At 42.9% G+C, this 14,354-nt stretch overlaps 1 protein-coding gene across 45 annotated transcripts in view; it reads right to left on the bottom strand.

Annotated features, from left to right (window-relative positions):
* PPP6R3 (protein phosphatase 6 regulatory subunit 3) overlaps positions 1-14,354 on the bottom strand; it is a 138,379-nt gene that overhangs the window by 16,472 nt on the left and 107,553 nt on the right. For 24 of the 45 annotated variants that reach the window (XM_036257663.1, XM_036257636.1, XM_036257635.1 and 21 more), the window contains 5 exons: positions 13,010-13,096; positions 7,714-7,811; positions 6,090-6,144; positions 5,138-5,268; positions 371-492 (listed from right to left, as the gene is read on the bottom strand). In XM_036257663.1, the coding sequence (XP_036113556.1) occupies positions 371-492; positions 5,138-5,268; positions 6,090-6,144; positions 7,714-7,811; positions 13,010-13,096 (493 nt within the window). The remainder of the gene's footprint in view (positions 1-370; positions 493-5,137; positions 5,269-6,089; positions 6,145-7,713; positions 7,812-13,009; positions 13,097-14,354) is intronic. The other 21 variants (XM_036257678.1, XM_036257676.1, XM_036257661.1 and 18 more) reach the window with 5 other exon arrangements.

Here is a 14,354-nt window from a genome sequence, read left to right as displayed (position 1 = left end):
CTTAGCAAGCAGCAGGACATAAATAAGTGAGTTTTAGGATTACAAGCTTCACAAATAAACTCTGAAAAACCCACTTAAACTTGTTTAAGCTTTAAGGTGTTTCCTCTGGCACAGTGCCTTCATGATTCTAAAATCACAGTACCCCCACGTCTATGGTCCCTACCCTGAGCACCAGGACCCAGAGGACACAGTGAGCCGTCACAAACCACCAGCAAAGGTGTAACCTGCTCCTTCCCACAGGCTCGGTCAAACGACAACGTTTGAAGGACTATACCTTCAGAAATCACCTCAGACACTACAGACCAGTTTGCCCCTTTTAAAAACAGGTTTCCAACACAGAGCAACGGACACCAAGAATAAGGCGGCTTACGTTCACTGAGGTCCACCTCCATCTTGTCCTCTGTGTTGACGCTACTGGAGTCAAACAAGTCTTGTTTTGCTCCGTCTTCTTCTTCAGAGTCTGTGCTTTCCTCACTGTCTGTACTTCCCGAGCTAAGAAAAAGGGACCGAAACAGTCAATGCCACATATCAGCCACAAGGCAAACCCAGAAAATTCTACTGGTCATCTGACAACAGGAAACCACAGGGCACTTAACTGGAGCTTATCGGACTGTCAGTTCATTAGACTCCGCTCTGAGCACGCTGCCTAACATCTGCTCGATGTGGAGCAGGGCCTAACAGGAGTGCAGAGGGACCTCGTAGTGGTGCCAACCTGCCTTGTCCTCATGATCAAGGATGCTGAATTTCTTCTCCCTACTGCTTCTGCCACTCACATACCTTCTTTTCTGATGTTTTTTCTCATCTTCAGTGCGTTTGAAAACTGGGTTACTGGCTTCTTTCTCATAATAGTTCTGAGAGTTCTTCATAGCCTCGCCTACAAGTCCTTTACTAGACACGACTCGCAAATGCTTTCTCCCAGTGTATGCTGTCCTTCTGTTCTCTTAAGGTGTCCTTTGAAGAGTAGAGTGTTCAATTTTGATAAATTAAAACTCACTAAAATCTGTTTTTCATGTACAGTGTTTTGGTGTTGTAACTTAGAAATCTTTGCCTAACCCAAGGTCACAAAGGTTTCCTAGTACAAGTTTCCCAGTTTTTAGGTCTATGACCTACTTTGAGTTCGTGTGTACATAGTAAGAGATATGCACTGAGCTGATGTCTTTGTACACATATCCAACTGTACCACACTGTTTGCTCCAAAGTCTTTGCACACACATGCAACTGTGCCTGTATTGTTTGTCCCAAAGTCTTTGCACACATGTCCGGCTGTGCCTGCACTGTTTGCTCCAAAGTCTTTGCACACACATGCAACTGTACCTACACTGTTTGTCCCCAAGTCTTTGCACACACCTCCAACTGTGCCTGCACTGTCTGCTCGTTTTCCTCTCCCCGCTGAACTGCCTTAGCACCTCCACCAAGTCAGCTGTCTATACACCCAGTCATGAGCTCCACACTGTCCCTCAGTCCAGCCCTGCCTTCATCATCACACTGTCTCAGTTACCTGAGACCAGGTCCTGTTGGCCCTCTAGTTTTGTCCTGTATAAAAGTTGTTTGGACTATTCCAGGTCCTCTGTATTTTCACATTTAAAAATCAACTTGTCAATAGCTACCAAAAAACATGTTACAATTTTGTTTAGGACAGCAATGAATCTTGACCAATCTGGGGAGAACTGAATTCTTTTTTTTTCTTTTTTTTTTTTAATAATTTTTTTATTTTTTTTTATCCTCACCCGAGGACATTTTTCCATTTTTTGCCCAGGTAGAGTGGGAGGGAGAGAGAGGAACAGAGAGAGAGAGAGAGAGAGAAACATCGACGTGAAAGGAACACATCGAGTGGCTGCCACCCGCACGACCAACCAGGGCCGGGGACAAACTGCAACCGAGGTACGTGCCCTTAGCGGGAACCGAACCCGGGTCTCTCCAGACCGCAGGGCGACGCTCTAACCGCTGAGCCAAACCGGCCAGGGCGAGAACTGAATTCTTAAGTATATAGCGTCTTCCAATTCGCAAACACTTACCAGTTATCAAGCCTTGGCTTCTCTTAGCTGCTTTATCATTTTCAGTGTACAGGTCTTACACATACTTTTGCCAAGTTTATCCCTACACACTTAATGCTTTGGTGCCTCTATTAACAGTACTGCAGTTATTTCAATTCTAACTGTTGCAGTAGGTGGAAATATAAATGTGCTGACTGCTCTGTAAAATTTTGCTAAGTCACTTAATTACTCTAGTCGTTTTTTTGTAGATGCTAATAAACTTTCTTCATCAACAGTCATGCTGTCTGTGGATATAGTATTACTTTTTCCTTTCCAACCCAGGTACCCTTTCTTTCTTTTCCTGACTTACTGCACTATCTAGAACCTCCAGCACAATACTGAAAAGCAGAGGCAAGAGCAGATATTCATGTCTTATTCCCGATCTTGAGGGGAAATCTTTTGGTCTTTTACTATTAAGAATGGTGCTAACGGTAGTTTTACTACAGAAGCTTTAATTAGGTTGAAGCAATTCCCTTCTGTCTCCAGTTTGCTGAGAATTCTTAGGAATAGATGCTGAATTTGGTCACATGCTTATTGATTGATTTTCAAATGTTAAACCAAACCAACTCTATTCCTGGACTAAACTCTGCTTGGCCCTAACATATTACTGTCACATTTATTTGCTAAAGTTTTCAAGAGTTTTTGGCCTTGGCCATGTGGCTCAGTTGGTTGGAGCATCCTCCTGTACACCAAAAGTTTACGGGTTCATTCCCACTTGGGGTGTTTATGAGAGGCAACCAGTCGCTGTGTGTGTGTGTGTCTCCCCCCCCCCCATCCTCTCTTTGTAAAATTAATAAAAATATTGTCGGGTAAGGAATAAATAAATAAATAAATATATATATGGATACAGAGTTCCTGCATCTATGTTCTTAAGAATAACTGGTCACTTTTCTTGTAATGTAGTATCAACTTTTGGCATCAGAGCGCACTAATGTGACAGCATAGAATAAGATGAGTGCTATGTCCTCCTTTTCCATTTTCTGGAAGCTTTTGTACTATAGAGAATGGTATCATTTCTTCCTGAAATGTTTGAAAGAATTCACCAGAAAAGTTTTTGATACAGGACTATTCAGGTTATCGTTTTTGCTTGAGCTTTGGTCATTTATCACAGATTATTTTAGTTGTAATAAATATGGCCATAGAATGTCCATGAGATTCCCTTATCATCCTTTTAGTTAGTATTTGTAGAATCTGTAGAGACGCCACCTCTCTCATTCCTGATATTAGTAGTTTATACCTTCGGTTTTTTTCTTAAAAAAATTTTTTTTTAATCCTCACTCAAGGACATTTTTTCATTTTTTGTTCAGATAGAGTGGGAGGAAGAGAGAGGAAGAAAAAGAGAGAAACATCGATGTGAAATAGACACTGAGTGGCTGCCTCCTGCACGCACGACCCAACCAGGGCCGGGGAGAAACTGCAACTGAGGTATGTGCCCTTAGCGGGAACCGAACCTGAGTCTCTCTGGACCTCAGGCCGACGCTCTAACGCTGAGCAAACCAGCCAGGGCTCTTCTGTTTTTTCTTGATCATCCTGTCTAGAGGTATACCAATTTAATTAATTTTCTCGCTCTGGCCGGTTTGGCTCAGCAGTTAGAGTGTCGGCCCATGGACCAGAGAGTCTTGGGTTCGGTTCCTGCTAAGGGCACGTACCTCGGTTGCAGTTTGTCCCTGACCCTGGTTGGGGTCGTGTGGGTGGCAGCCACTTGATGTGTCTCATATCGATGTTTCTCTCTCTTCCCCCCTCTCTCCCTCCTGCTCTATCTGAAAATGAATGCAAAAATGTCCTCAGGTGAGGATTAAAAAAAGATTTAATTTTCTCAAAGAACAACTTCTGATTACAATGATCTCCTCTGTTGTTTTTCTGTTTTGCATTCCAGCTTCCCTTAGCGGGAATCGAACCCGGTCTCTCTGGTCCATGGGCCGTCACTCTAACTGCCAAGCCAAACCGGCCAGGGCACATTCCAGTTTCTTAAGGTGAAAGCTGAGGTCACTGATTTGAGATGCTTCTTCTTTTTAAAAATAAGCAGTTAGGGCTAAAAATGATCTTTTAAAGTATTGTTTAGCTGCATTCTCCGAATTCTGACATGCTGTGTTTTTATTTTCTTTCAATTAAAGATCTTTCTGTATTTATTTTTAATTCCATTCCACTGTGGTCAGAGAACATCCTCTGTATGACTTGAAACCTTGGAACTTACTGAGACTTGCTTTATGGTCCAGATACAGTCTCTCTGAATAAATATTTCCTATGCACTTGAAAAGCACGTGTGCCCTGCTGTTGTTGGGTAGAATGCTTCCCCATGTCCAGAAGGTCAGGTGAAGTGGAAGTACTTACTGTTTACTGATTCCTGCCTATTGTTTTATCAATTATTGAAAGAAGAGTGTTGAAATATCTAATTATAATTGTGGATTTGTCTACTTCTTGCGGTCTGATCAGTTTTTCTCCATGTATTTTGAAGCTGTTACTGGGTACATAGATAATAGTTAAGCTATTGTTCTCTTAACTGTAAAGATTCTACAAAGAAGACTCAGATAACAAGAAGCCCCTGAATACAGAAGCAAATCTATTCAGGTTCTGTGATACAGTAACTTAAAAAAATCAGAAAGAGAAAAAAAAGAGACTGAATTGATTCTGATTCTGATGGGTATCAACTAATATGAGTCTGTCTCCTCAAGTTAGATTAGCTTTTAGAAACAACTTTTCCCTTTTTCCCTCCTTGGGGAAACTTTCAGTCTGTGTAAGAAACAATACGTAACTCAGCTGGCTGCTATTATTACTGGTGAGGGAACAGTTATTAAAAGAGCTTTGTATGAGCACATTCCCAGGCACCGTTTCCCAGGCAGGAGAGGCTGTCCTAACGCTTCGGGAACTACATAGAAGTACTCCCAGCGTTTCCAAGTAGATCACCTCGACCTGTCCATTCTTCTGTCCTGCCACAGGAGCACTGGCACCAGCTCGCAGCAGTTAACCAGGGTACTGCTGATCACGATCAAAGCTCTGGTCTCCAGATCAGATATATATGTTCGGAGAGGCTACAATGATTTCTTCCCAATAATCTCTGCTTTACACACGGGACATTATTACTACTGGGTCAGACTATCCTTCACCTGGACCGTCTTTGGGATTCTGGCGCAAATGCAATGTGCTTCTCCTCCCAGATGTCTTCTTCATCAGAGCCGCCGTCATCAAACTGCTGGATCCTTTCCTTACAACATGCTTCAAATAGGGCAATGTTTCCCTAAATGAAAATGAGAGGAGGGAAAGAACAAAAATTGAAAGCTCAAATTTTCGCCAAAAGTTAATATAAATTACATTCTTCCATTTCCTTTAAAAAACAGTGCTGATCACATACACCAAAATAAAATGTAAACATCTAGTGTCAGCTTCTGTGGAAGTTACAGAAACCCCCACTGAGCCTGGCCTGAAAACCAGCACACAGGCAGCGGAGTCCGTCCTCAGGGACTCGCTTTCATCTGGGGAAGCACCCGCCCACCTGAGATGCAGTCTTGGATCTGTCTGAACAGGAAAAGCAACCGATATTCCCTCTGCGTGTCCAGGCCAGCTAAGCAATGATGAGCACCAACCGGAGCCAGCACTTTCTACTTTATCACGTCAACCAATAAACCAATGGTCTATCATACTGGTCAACACAAAAATCAAGACTGTGCCCATTCAAGAGACACTGATCCAACAAATCAGTTGCTGGTGTGGGCGATGTGGTATTTCAAAACTGCCTGGGGATGAGAGGCTGGTGCTGATCTAGCCCAAGTTTCTATCCTGCTGACATACAACAGACGTCAAAGGCAGCAGAGCAGGTGAGCACCAAATTGCACTCTTTGAAGCCACATGTCTACACTGCAATCACAAGTGAGCCTGGTTTTATTACCCCTGTCACATCTGAACCCGAGGGCCAGGCAGGCCATGGGAGTGGGTGAAGAAGCACCAATCTAAGATGAAGCTTGCTGGCCCAGGGGCCCTGGTGCACACAGCACCCACATGCAGCCTAACGTACCCAGTTCCCATGTGTCCTTATTCATGGCAGGAAACACTAATACTTACACTTTCATTTGTATTGAGAGTAAAATTGATGTCTGATACCCGATCGAAAGAAACACTGTAAACAAAATATAAGTGTAGGAACAGTTAATTATCTAGACTCACAGAAACAGTATACGTGAAATTTAAAATATTTAAATTAACATTTCTGTAAGTTAAAAAAAACAACCACCAAAAAAAAAAAAAACACCTGCTTGCATTAAATGATACCTCCTGCTTTGGAATTAAGGAGTTTATATAAAAACAGGAAAGCTAAGATGGAAGTTTTCTGAGAAACAATAAACACACCCTGAAAGCTGTCTTATAAAACATTTTAAATATCCATGGACAACCATGGCTCCATAACTAGGAAAAAGGTTACTCACAAAGAAACAAGTCAGAACATGAAAAAGCACACGACCGCTGTCAGACACTGAGCTTTCTCCCGGCACAGCCAAACTCATACATAAAGTACAGATATCCCGGAAATCTTAAGCTCTACTGTGCACCATTAGGAAGAACGTAGAGAGTAAAAGAATTCATAGCCTAGTAACTTAATGTTTCAGTGGGGGCTACCTTACCATTCTTAGAGGTCTGGTATAATTGGCCAGTACTCCAGGCCCCCAGTACAGTGTTACAAGGTGTGTGTGTGCAATCCTGACAGGCAGACAAGCATGAGCTGAGATGCCACATGGGGAGCCTGGAGGTTCTGGTGTGTGAACCCCTGGGGTTCAGACACGAGCGCTCCTACTGGATTTCGCAAGGCAGCTGACAGTGGAGCCTGAGGCACAGGGCACTGACGCGGCCTGCTGCGTGGAAGTGACAGTGTGCCGGAAAGTCACTGAGCTTCCCCCATACCCAAACTGAAACTGTGACAGACAACAGCCTCCACTGGCTGTAGTTCAACAAACTTGCAAGGAACCACAACAATCCTGGCTGGTGTTCAATCCTGGCTGGAGTCTCCTGAGAGCAGTCACCTAGCATTCCAAACTCCCTTTTCCAGGAGCCACTGCCTGTCTCTTACACACTGTATGTCCAAGGGCAGATGGTCGACCACCTGTTTCCATTTCTGGGCTCACCTACACATCTTCTGTCCACTGGTTTTCTACACCACCAGCAATTCCCACTGCTGCACTCCTCTTACCCTGACTGCAGAATGAGTGGTCTGACTGCCTGGCTCTTGCATAAAACCCAACTCTGCCTTATGGTGAGTCACCTCGAGAGAAGAGGACTCAGGAGGGTGGGGCTGCCCTGGTAATATAATACCCCACAGTGTGCTGTAAGGAAAACTGCTGGCTCAAAGCAGGTAACTCACACAGGGATCTACTGCTTTAGATAATGCCACTTAACACTGATAACTAAAAAAGCAGAAGAATGACTTGAGTTTCTAAATCCAGTAAAAAGAAACTTCTGTGAAAGTGTCAGTCAAGCCCAAAGGCAATCCCTCTTAGTAGGAGACAATCTAATTCCTCCCTGTGCTTTGGAGGCTGCAGGGCAGAACAGGCTGGAAATAAAGAACACCTGGGAGGTCAGGTTCCTCCCAATCCACAGATGGAACCAAGTTCCAAAAATCCAGGAAAATCAGAAAATGTCTCACAAAAGAGCAGGAGCGTAGGAAACAATTTAAAAAGCAGGGAAATGTACTCACTTTCCAATGTCATCTTGGTCCGCGAACTTCTCATCGTTGAAGCCGAACTGGTCAATAAAATCGGACGTCATTTGTTGCATCTGATAATCAGAAAAGGCCTGGCGACCCCAGGGCCAGTGACAGTGACACAATGATTCTAATGACAATCTACATGCTATTCGCCCACTTGTGCTCCAGAAACCACCTTAGTTACATGGCCATAAGGCTTTAAAATTGGTGTTATTAAGACCAAAAAAACAAAACAAAAAAAAACAAATAACTTCAGAATAATTTACCTAAAAGAGGAAATACTTGGAATTTGGTCCACAAGTCATTCAAATGCATGCCACTGTAATAAATGTTAAGTGACCACTCTGTCCTCTACTGCAAATTATCTTTAGAGAGAGGACTGGGTTGTCTGGTTCAAAGAGGTGGTTCAAGTGACATGTGACAGTCTGAATTATAAGCTGTGTCAGTCACCTCTGGACACAACCAACCCTCTCATCAAGACCCATCAAGTGGTGACCACCCGCCTCCCTCTTTGCATCCCCCGCCCCAATCCACTACAGCAACACTGCACTAGAGAAACACGGCTAACAATCACGACCACGACCCTATATACACAGCGTTCAGGGGCACTTCATTGAAAACAAAAAAGACTTAAGTCTTAGAGGTTGGGGAGAGTATTAAAGTAACTTCTACGATATGCACATTAGAGAAAGGACAAAGTTTTAATACTGATCTGCAATTACTCTGAAAAATCTACACTGCTTCCTACACCACTTCCAGAGTGCACTAGCCCCTTGGGTCTTTTCTTAGGTGAGAAATGGGGAATGTGACAGTGGACTCCACAAAGAGTTGATATTCCATAGAAGTGCTGATATTCCAATTTAAAGAAAACAAGCAGGCCCAGGGGAACAAGTGAAATCAGGGGATGTATTCCATGCTATCAATCAGGAGTGAAGAATTTATGAAGATAAGCAAGTACCACTCCTTAATCTACCCCAACAAAAATATGGAGACAAATACATGTGTGCTCCCCCATGGACAGCTGTGGACATCAGAGACTGCCTTTTCCTGCAGGTGAATCCCATACAATGGACGTGAGCAGCTGTGGTTGGCTGCATTAGGGGCATCACTCCTAAGGCCCTTGCTGGCAGGGAGGAGCTGCAGCCTAGTTGGTTCTCTCTGGGAGGAGCCGTGGTTTCCACCCTGCAGATGTCCACTGCACACATGCCTCTGTGCTTCCTTCCTGATCACTCGTTCTGGTGGCAGGGAATCATGGCATGAATACTCCAAGTTGTGGATAATGAAAAAATAAACCTTATATTTGGCTTTGGAAGGCATCGTTTCCTTAGGTCTGAAAAAAACTATCTAGTTTACTGAAACCTAAAACCTCCTTCTCTAACTCCAGATACCCACCGCCACCTCTGTTCCCGCTCACACTTTCAGGCTGTCACTTCTTGCCCATAGACATGACACTGCATGGGCCAGCCTCACAGACATCCTGATAGTAAGGCTCACCAGGCCGAGTTGTGGGAATGCAGCTAAACACAGAAGGGGAGGCAAAGTTCGGGGAGGGTGGACTGAGTTCTGAACATGTTATTGGAAAAGATGATGTGTAACATTCAGATTCATTAAATCAAAAAGAAAGAAACCAGCTGTCTTTTATATGGTAAAATAACGCTTGGCAACTTCAAAGGTGTGATAAAGAGCGATGAGTTGCCCTTCTGAGCGAGCAAACAGCACACCTGGCTCCGAGTTTATCGAAAATTTGGCCAGACAGGGAAAAGGTCCCCACAAGTATTTTGTTTGATTTTTTTTTTTCCTTTAGTTTTTTGTACTTCTAGAGATCTTATTGTAAGCCTTTTGGGTGTAAAAGGGAAGGAATATTACCAAAAGTGTTCCTAAATGCTTCATGACACTTTAACTGCTTCATAAACAGAATGCAAATACTAAATGTATGATAAATGTGTATGAGCATACCCATATATGTACATACAGTCGTCCCTTGGTATCCACAGGAGATTGGTCACAGGACCCCCTCGGATACCAAAATCCAAGGATGCTCAAGTCCCTTTTGTAACTGTGTAGAGTATTTGCATATAAAACACGCATATCCTCCTGTTAAATCATCTCTAGGTTACTTATAATACCTAACACAATGTAAACAATTGTTAATACTGTATCGTTTAGGGAAAAGTTTGTGCATGTTCAGTACAGACCCACTGGAGGCCTAGCTATACAGTATATGTCAGCAACAAACTTTCGACCATAGGTTGATTGAATATACCAATGCGGAACCCATGATATAGAGGGCCGACTGTACAAATATACATATACATATACACATACACATGTACACACATATTTGCTTGCATCTATCTATCTATCTATCTATCTATCTATCTATCAATCGTCCATGGAGATATATTGCAATGCATAGACATAGTTAACCTGTGCCATAGCACAGGAAAAAATAAACAGAACAAACCTAGTCCTCATTAATGCTAAGTCTATTACAGTTTCTACGAAGATACAAACTAGCAAAGAACTTCAGGTTTTAAACCTGATTCACTAATAAAGCTATCAAGGCTTACTAAACCCACATAAGTGAAGACTGTTACTGTATTCTATTTAAAGCTACATAAACTGCCCTGGCTAGTCTGGCTCAGCAGTTGAGCATCGGCTTGCGGATCACAGAGTCCCAGGTTCGGTTCCCGCTAGGGACACGTACCACAAAAAATAAAAAAAATAAAGCTACATAAACTGTGCTTTGAACTCTGAGAAATCCAAATCTGGAAAACACCATATGGCTGTGTAACTATTAAAATCTTTTAATTATTAACAAACAAAACTGCCCTGGCCAGTTTGGCTCAGCGGTTGAGCATCGGCCTGCAGGCCAGAGAGTCCCAGGTTCGGTTCCCGCTAGGGGCACGCACCACAAAAAACAAACAAACAAAAAAACCTAAACCAAAACCACACTTCCCACAACTGTCATCCTGGCCAAAGTCAGGGACTGTTCAAGTCACTGAAAAGCAAGCCCACCACTTTATTGAGCACATCTCTTTGGTGGGGCCACCTGGGCAACAGACACTCCTGAGCAACTCTGACCTGCCGGCCTGTGGACAAGCCTGTTTGGAGTGAGGGACAGGGGGAGCTAGAGGAAGACCCTCTCACCCTCCACGTCTCTGTTAGGCAGCAATACGAGCAAGAAGAGTCAAACACTAGAGGTGAAGAAACCAGAGGGGTGGGAGGTAAAACAAATGGGCAGAGGCACAAAAGTTGTGGGACACTCCCTGTGTCAAACGTGACCCCACAGGTGACATGCACAGGAAACCTTGTTTAATAACCTGCCCTATGCTCTCTATACTTAGGGCTTGACCAACATGAGACCTAATTTCCAATGTGAACAAGAACTTAAAGTTCTCATTCACATAAAAAGAACTGTAGACCAAGTAACCTTGATTTGTATTCTCAAATGAAAATGAAAAAAAAAAAATGCTTTGGAGCCTATTTCTTATTTTCAAAATGACTCATGATTGGTTTTAAACATTAAAAAAAACCCAAAAAAAAAAACACCTTACTGAAAGCCTGTCAGTTAGGCAAGAATAGCTGCCTTTCCTACTTCTAAAGGGTCACACGGAGTAGATAAAGCCCACAGGAGTAAGCCTGGCGAGAGCTGTGTTACTAAGGCAGTTTTGTGGCTGGGATTACATCGGCAGTCAGCCAAAACATAAAAAAGTCAGAAAATTCTCCCAGAACAGTTGTAACCCTGGAACCAGATTTCCTGAGCAGGGATCCACTTCCAGGCACCTAAGCATAGCCACTCCTTGACTAAATCAGTGGCCTGAAGCTCCAAGTTTATTAGCTTATGGACCAATAGATGTTTAGGGGATTCTTTGTTTTAAAGTTACTTTAACAGGTACAAAATCGCCTTGAGAATATACGTTCTCCACCATCATGCTTCACTGTGGGGGTGGAGCAATGCAGCATGGGGTCCCCACTCGGTGAAGTGGAGCATTTCAGTGCTCTGCAGGTACTCCAGTGGGGGGAAGGCTGATGTCAAAGTGCTTCCTGGGGCAGTGTCAGAGAACTTGGGTCAATAAAGGACCGCTTGCAGGTATGAGGGGCTCAGAGTGAGCTGGGTGGGCACCCTGGGTGGCTAGTGCTGCTGACTGGCCAGCCAAGGTAGGAGGATGGCAGTGAGGGGCTGCTGCTGGCTACAGGAAGGCCCTGCTGCTCAATAGCACCCCCTACAGGATGGCTGCTCCCTGTTCCTAACTACAGGAGGTTGGCTTCAAATCCAAGGGCAGCAGTGTCAAGAATCAAGAGAGGCCAGCCAAGCGCAGAAATGCTACTTCAGACCTGTCCTGAAACTGTGAATGCTAATCTGCCTTTTTATCAAAACCAAGCGATGGCTTAGTTCAACCTATACTGGAGTATGAATGACAGTCTACTTAGATGCCAAAAGACAGGGCTGGCATAACCATCAGGTGCTTCATCCTGGCCCTGGTAAAAGATGAGGCTTAAAAGTTGAGAAAAAGCCACGCCAGGTAGGAAGGTGACTACATTAATCTGTTGTCACACCAAAGGAACTGATGTTTGAAGACCTGGTCCTAAAGACTTCTCGATATGAAGAACTGATTATCTTTTAAAAGGGCTTCTGTTTTTAGCTCCTAAACTTGATGCCCAGTTGAGATCATGAAATTACTTGACACTTTTCCAAGAATCACCAATGGATGATAAATCAATACATTTATTTTTATATCCTGTTTTCTCCCCCCCAAAGATTGCAAGCAGGTGATAAACGAAGATGAGGCTGAGGGCAGGAGGGTAGGGTGGAAATGAACTGCCTCAACTAGAACGGAATTTAGAAGTCACCGTAACAGACATTAACGATATTAGAAACAAGCCATTTGGTTCAGGGATATCGTGACATTAAAAAGGTCTTAGTCCTATTATTTTTACCCTCAGTTCTCTAGTGCAGGAATCTTTAAGCAACAACTCAACTACTGTAAAGGTCTGTACAGCTAGTATGTCTGAGACGCTTATTAAACTATTTAGTTCATTAAAATCTCCTGAAAACTTACCCAATTCATCATTGTTATCAGGCATGAAACATTTCTTGGAAATATAATCAATACAAACCTTCCTCTCACATACCCAACACTTCCTATTTAAATGCTTTTGCTAACTAATAAGTAGCCCCAGAAATCACATCCTAACACAATCTGTCTCCAAAACTGATTCATAAATGGCAACTGGACTAAGCATTTAAAATAAAACAAAAAGCAAAGCTTTAGGCATGACTCACTTGCTGCAAAGAAGAATCCTGTGAGAAACCCGTTTCTTTAAAGTCAATTTCATCATCACTGGATGAATGAATATGGCAGGTTGTAACCTATATGCATAAAAATGTAAAAGACTATTTAACAGAGAAAAGTTTTGGACATTTGCATCATCAATGTTATGGAAAAATCACAACAGCAAGAACGAAACTAAGTAACAGTTAAGTTGCAAAACCCACCCGATATTCAAGGGTGCACTTCACTCAACCAGACGGTTTGGCTTCCTGCCCTCTGCCGCCCACTCGTGGTGATTTCACTCATTGCTAGCATCACCAGAAAACAGGTAAGAGATGAGTTACTCCCTTCAAATGATTGATAATTATCTCCTATAAAATGTTTACATAGGAAAGGCAGAAGGGCTCAGATGAAATATGAAAATAATTTATATGTGCCAAAATTGAAAGCTAAAACTGCAATTCCCAGGGATTACTAATCAGCCACTATAAGGTCAGCTTTAAATACAACGATTTCACTTTAAATTCTTGCATTTCCTGCCCACTCTAAGAAAAGCATTGTCCATAAGCACTACATATGACTTGAGTTGATAGTCCCCTGCTCATAAAAAGACCCCAAATCTTCTGCCTCTTAAAATGTACCCCTCTTCCCTTAGAACTTAGAACCAATTCATTTCTTAAGCAAAAATGCAAACATAAACTGCTCACCAAGCCACGGTAAGTGATTTTATTAATTCACAAATGTCACATAAGATTAGGGGGAAATGGATTAACAATTAGAAATGAAGATATACAAATGACTACAGCACTAATAGCAATAATTGCTACATAGCGAGTAATATGAACAGTCTGTACGTCCTAGAAAAACCAGCACCCACACAGCATTTTCTGAGTAATTCTTCCTATACTTTCTGTACAGGTGTTCTGGGCAGAGACCACTGTCATCAGGGGAGGACACAAGTGGCCATTACCTACCAGCTGTGCTGAATAGTGTAGTGTTACAGAAACTGGCTCATCTGCTCTGAGAGGTTCCAACACTGGTTCAAACCCAAAGTAGAATTCAAATGGCTATGTGGTACAGCTTCTGAAATTCTGAGTAAATCACAGCCTGAACAAAATTATTTTTCTCTATGGTTGACTATCTCTGGTAAAGATACTAAGCCCAAGTGAATTACCCAGTGTTTCCAGCTCATTCCCTCCCTCTCCACATCCCCTAAGGTCTAGAGAATGCACTCACATCTTAACTCTGAGTCTGGTCTGATGAAATCAGAGGCAGAATTTGTGATCAACGAAGGAGTCCTGCTTATGTCAATTGCAGCTGCATTGAGTTAATGGGGAAGATGTGGGGAGGAGGGGT

This window comes from Molossus molossus, unplaced genomic scaffold, assembly GCF_014108415.1.
Source record: "Molossus molossus isolate mMolMol1 unplaced genomic scaffold, mMolMol1.p scaffold_m16_p_13, whole genome shotgun sequence".
In the NCBI taxonomy this organism is placed as follows: domain Eukaryota; kingdom Metazoa; phylum Chordata; class Mammalia; order Chiroptera; family Molossidae; genus Molossus; species Molossus molossus.
This window is presented reverse-complemented; position numbering and strand designations above follow the sequence as displayed.